This window comes from Microtus ochrogaster, chromosome 21 (assembly GCF_000317375.1).
Source record: "Microtus ochrogaster isolate Prairie Vole_2 chromosome 21, MicOch1.0, whole genome shotgun sequence".
Classification (NCBI taxonomy): Eukaryota; Metazoa; Chordata; class Mammalia; order Rodentia; family Cricetidae; genus Microtus; species Microtus ochrogaster.
In genome coordinates, this window is record NC_022022.1 from 27,852,548 (window position 1) to 27,858,481 (window position 5,934).

General features: G+C 40.4%; 1 protein-coding gene across 1 annotated transcript in view; it reads left to right on the forward strand.

Annotated features, from left to right (window-relative positions):
• Positions 1 to 904: 904 nt before the first annotated feature.
• Positions 905 to 5,934, forward strand: part of Gimd1 (GIMAP family P-loop NTPase domain containing 1) — a 14,928-nt gene continuing 9,898 nt past the window's right edge. Inside the window, exons 1-2 of the mRNA XM_005357298.3 lie at positions 905 to 966; positions 3,080 to 3,474. Coding sequence (XP_005357355.1) covers positions 3,082 to 3,474 — 393 coding nt within the window. The 5' untranslated portion in view covers positions 905 to 966; positions 3,080 to 3,081. The remainder of the gene's footprint in view (positions 967 to 3,079; positions 3,475 to 5,934) is intronic.

Sequence of the window (5,934 nt, forward strand, 5' to 3'; positions counted from 1 at the left end):
GGATGAAAATTCCTTCTGAGGGAGCATGCTGCTACTGCCACCTGGGGGAAGCTCTTTTCTGTTTCATTCCAGACAGCTGATGCTCTCAGGAAGGAGAGATCCCATCCCCATCTTCCTTGCCTTGTCCACACAAAGAAGTTCCAGCTGACTCCAGACTGCCTTCACAGAAGTACTACACAATAGACTTTTTGGGAGCCATAAGAGAGCACCAGAATGTAACCAGAATGAAGCTGCTGTATCTTACATGTGATGGTAAAGAGGTTGGGACAGTATGGACTGTATACTAAGAAGTGGAAAAAGTCAAATCTGAGTTTTCAATATCAAAACAAAACTAATTTTAATGAAAAATTATTTAATGGTAACAAACACTTAATTGTGCATTTTGAATATGTCATCATATTTAATGATGATTATCTGAGGATGAAAATTGCATGATCTCAAAAAGCACAGGAGATTTTGACAGGTTAAGATGATGCATTGCAAATATGTGGAAATAACCTAGAGGATTTTTCTTATAGAATCTTGAATTTGTGAATTAAATACTGTTACATAGTCTGTAACTATTATACACATATGTTTGTTGATGTTTTATGAAGTATTGATGTAGCATTTATCAATTGAAAGGGAAAACTTGTAACTTTGGCTGAGAATGTTTCATACTTTTATTCTAGGAACCTTGTTATTTATTAGAAACACACTCAGTCAAAGAGTCTAATTCTAGAAACAGCGTTTTCAGGAAGTATTTACTAAAATGATAGGCCAGTCAGGTAACGTCGGTAGGCTCTGATCAGAAAACAGCTAATCACTTATAAAGAGGATGTCTGGTAACAGATTAACTAAGCAAAATAATGCAGTATCAGTCGCCTGCTGGTACCACGCAGCCAGGAGACCAAAGTTCATTTCAAAGAATAAACTGTACCAGATCCAAGGAAGTCTGGGAAGACTACGTTTCCAGGACTGGAAAAGGTAAGCGGCACACAGTCGGTTTTAAAACATAGTAGATATGTGATTCAGGACTAGAGAGAGATGAATGGCAACTCAGTGCAGGTGACATAGATGAATGAGCTACATGAATGGAGAGCTACATCAGGGGCATTGGAACCCGTGACTTTTTTGTTCCGGCTGTGTGGCTTCTTGAAGGTGTGTGTGATAAGACTGGGAAATACTGGGGTGAGGGACCTTAGAGAACCAGTAGGCTACTTAACACCATATAATAGAATTGTAAATCACAAGCAAAATAATCCCTATTACCTATTAAAGTGTCTTTATTTATGATTCAGCAAATTGAGATCATTGACAGTTTGCCAGTTGTTTTGCTTATCAGTCAATGAAAAAGACCAATGGCCTTAAAAAGCTCTGAGGCTTATTCACTGCAGGAGAACTGACAGCACCGTACAGGGTCTTTTCATGGGAATTCTCCCGCTTCCTCAATGAACCAGAGAATTTCATCCAAGAGTCCATGCTTTGTAATGGTCAACCACACAGGAAATAATTAATTTCCTAATAGAAGTTACTAGTCGTCCTTGTTTTCATTAGACTGTTTCCTGGTTGTAAAGCAATGTTTCATAAAAAGAAGCAGTAGCCATCTTTTGCAGCATGTATGTTTCCTAGGAGAACAGCATTCAGGACACAGGGAAGAGGAATACCTGCAGTAGTTACTTGTATATTCAGGGACTGGGGAGATGGGCAGGTGCCGACACTATTAAAATGCCAAGCAGGCAATTCTCTTCTGAGAAACACACACTCATGCTCTTAGGCTGGCTTTACTGCATTCATAAGTATCTCTCTTTCTCCTAATAACTGTGCTTTAAAACTATGTTAGAATCACTTTTAATTCTAAGTCTGATTTTTAAACATTAAATTAGATAATATAATGCCGAATGGACCTGGACGTAGTAACTCATGCCTGTAATTCCTGCTTTCCAGGGAGGTGAATTCAGGTGAATAGCCATAAGTCTGAGATCAGTTCAAACTACATAGTGAGTTCCAGGCCAACCTGCCAACCTGCCAGAGAGACAGAGTGAGAGTCCTGTCTCAATAGGGGCGGGGGAATGGTTGAAAGATGGTTCAGTGGTTAAGAGAACTGGCTGTTCTTCCAGAGGACCGTGGTTTGAGTCCCAGCATCTGTATGGGTAGTTCACAAGCATCCTTAATTCCAGTTCCACAGGAACCAACACCCATCTTCTGGCCTCTGTAGGCACCAGGCATACATGTGATACACAAACATATATGCCAGCAAAACATTTATACATATAAAAATAAATAAAACAAAAAGAAAATTTCAGAAAAGAGAAAAAGAAAGTAGCTGAAAAGGTCTCTTTTTCCACTGTTGCGTTTCTAGTTCTCTAACAGGAAATAGATTTTAAATCTTCCCCAGTGGTTCCTGAACTCAGTGATCTCAATCCTGAACTCTCTCTTCCACCACACGGAGGCATCAAAATGTTCTCCCTAAATGAGTTTATCTTCATGGGATTTGGCTTCTCCCCCCTTTTCCTGCAGTTATCCTGTCCTTAGACATTCCTTGCTTCTATTTGGTTTTTCTCTATTTCCCCATGATCAGTTATTGCTATTCCAATTTCCACTCTGTCTGTGTGGCTTCTGTAGTGGAGCACATGGACCTGCTTAGGTCACTGCAGAGGAGGAGGAAGCACATCACAGGCAGAACAGGGAGCTCTCCATCCATGGATGCTGCATCTGGAGACATACTCAACTACAGGCTGAAAATACTTGGATAAAAATATCTGTATTGTTCATATACAGACCCTCTTTTTCTTTGTCATTGTCCCCCCAAGCAATAGTAGGACAGTACCTATACTGTACTATTAGAATTATACAAAGTATAATCTAGATATCTTCTAGAGTATTATAAAGAGTACTATCCATAGGTTATATGAATACTGCATCACTTTATATAAGCAATGAGAACAAACAGGTTTTGGTAAACACTGGTGCAGTGAGTCATTCTCCCATAGATGCTGAGGGACAACTGTACACAGATTATCCCAGGCCATGCTGGAGACTATATATTGGGTAAGTACAGATACTAAACTCTCTTTGTGGTGCCCTTGTTTTCCCACAGCTATGACAGACACCAACAAGATGATCATCAATTTGGCTATCTTTGGCACGACGCAGAGTGGAAAAAGTTCTGCTGGGAATATTCTTTTGGGAAGTGATGACTTCTACAGCAGTCTCTCTCCAGGTTCTGTAACTACAGAGTGCAGCCTGGGCCGCAGTTGTCACCTCCGAAGCTTCATGCGTCGAGGGGGACAAGAAATAACTCTACAGATACAGGTGTTGGACACTCCAGGGTATCCTCACAGCAAGCTGAGCATGAAACATGTAACACAGGAAGTCAAGAAGGCCCTGACACATCACTTTGGGCAAGAGGGCCTCCATCTTGCTCTGCTGGTCCAGAGAGCTGATGTGCCTTTCTTTGGACAGGAAGCGTCTAACCCAGTCCAGTTGATCCAGGTAATATAAGGATGCAATCATACTGGCACCGTGTTTCCCACTTGGGGGCATGCTCTGCAGAGGCAAGGCCCAGGAACAAACTGGCTCAAAAGATACTTGAACTTCAAAGTGTGAGTCATATATCAATAGTCAGTAAAAAGTGACTTGATTTTCTCCCAGTTCTATTTTTTAATTTCCTTTAGAACTGTGGTTCTCAACTTTCCTAATGCTGTGACCTTTTAATACGACTCCTCATGTTGCGGCGACTCCCAACCATAAAATTATCTCATTGCTACTTTATAACTGTAATTTTGCTACTGTTGTGGATAGTAATGTAAATATATGACAAGCTGGATATCTGACAAGAGACACCCAAGGAGTTGCAACCCACAAGTTGAGAACCATTGTTCTGGGCCATAGACAGAAACTAATTTCCGGAAGTTAAGCCTTAAATCCTTAAGAACCTTGAACTTGAATAAGTTTGTAATAAGTAATAAAAACCCAGGGACAGATATTGGGGTTCAAGCTTCAGATCAGAAAAGCAAAGGAACCAAGCCACTAGAGCGTTCTTACCTCTGCCAAGGCTCAGACAAACAAAGGGTTGATCCTGTCTTCAGTGTGACTGTAGACTGTAAAGCTCTCCACCAAACCTCAGAGTGCCATGAACTTCTGTCTCCTTCTGCCTTATATTCCTCTCTCTGCCCAGCCATACCCCTCCTGTCTCCATCTCTCTAGTGCTGAGATTAAAGGCATGTGACTCCCAAACACTGGGATCACCTTTGTGTGAGTTTTAAAATTTGTGGTTTTAGACAGATCCAATATCATATAGCCCAGGGTGACCTTGAGCCTTGAGATTAAAGGTGTGTTTCACCCCTCCCTGGGTGCTAGTAGCTTAGCTCTGTGCTCTGATTTTCAGGAAGGCTTCACTTTATTTGGATTATCTGCACCAGAATCAGCAGGGTAACTTGTTAAAAATGCATATTTTCCCATTACTATTGAAACAGTATCTCAAGAGTGAGACTTGTGTACCTGCACTTTCATATGTATATATATATATATAGAGAGAGAGAGAGAGAGAGAGAGAGAGAGAGAGAGAGAAGGTGGGTTCAATATTACCAATTGAAATACCAACATACCACACAACATCAAGGGGACAATTTGTAATAATTCATCAACAATACATATTTATCCACTGATGATTATCACACATAGTGCAGAACACCTGCAGGGACAGGAGACCTGAGTACAGGAAGCTTATAACCTAGAAGAGACAAATAAGTGTCAGAAATGACAATGTGCTAACTCCAAAGTAGTGTACTGGCTAAGAAGAGTGATGGAAGACTTAGCATTAAGGCAAGCATTGCAGAAAGACTACGCATAATGTAGGAGAGTACTTACATTGTACTGTTAGAATTATACTAAGTACAATCTAGATATTATCTAGAGTATTATAAAGAGTGCTGAGCATAGGTTATGTGAATACTACATCATTTTATATATCTAGCTTTTGAACAAACATGTTTAGCTAAATGCTGAGGCAGTGAGTCATTTCCCCATAGACACTGAGGGACAACAGTACACAGAATATCTTGGTCCAGGTCAGTGGCTATATATTGGGTAAGTAAAGACATCTAACTCTCCTTGTGGTGCCTTGTTTACCACAGCTCTGACAGATGTTCAGATGAAGGACTTTCTCCCTTTAATAGGAAATGACAAAACACTGACCCAAATGGCAGATACATAAATACAAAAAAGAAATCTGTAATTTTCCATGTTTTCCTGCCACAGAATCCATAGAAAATTCTCCATTCCAGCCATGAACTGCAAAGACTTTAGGCAGAACCTAAATGATACATGCTACATGTGTTTATACCTGTTGGTTTGTTCCTTTTTCATTAGTTGCTACGTGGAGCCCTTCATCCATTAGACAGTCCAGCAAAAGGAGCTAGGTCAGAAGGGTTTTGGAGGAACAATGGATGTATATATGAATATTACCAGGAAAAGTGTAGGAAAAAGATCTATGAATACTGTTATTTACAATCCCTAGAAATTATTCATTGACCTGCATCTTTCTGGCCAAGCTCTTGATTCTCTAGAGAGAGGTTGACCCTAGGGGCTGCCCTAGTCACGGTGTTCCGATGAAGGGCTTCCCCCAATTTACTAGCAAAGACAAAAGAGTGACCCAAATGACAGGCACACGTTTTGTTTCTCAGTGGGTATGACTGATTGTAGAAGTTTGGGGAACGCCAAGTGTGTAATCTCAAGAGAATAGTAGTGGGAACCGTGGAGTGACCAGAGCAAAACATTCATCTTCCAACTCCTGAAGATTCAAGTCATGCTGTCATTAGTAAACAAGAGGGTTGCAATTAAAATGCAGTATGAAATCTAAGGCAACCGCACAGCTTCCCACGCTATTAAAGCCTGTATTTCAAAGCATTTCTTTTTGTTTGTTTGTTTTGTTTTTAGGTTTTTTGTTTTTTT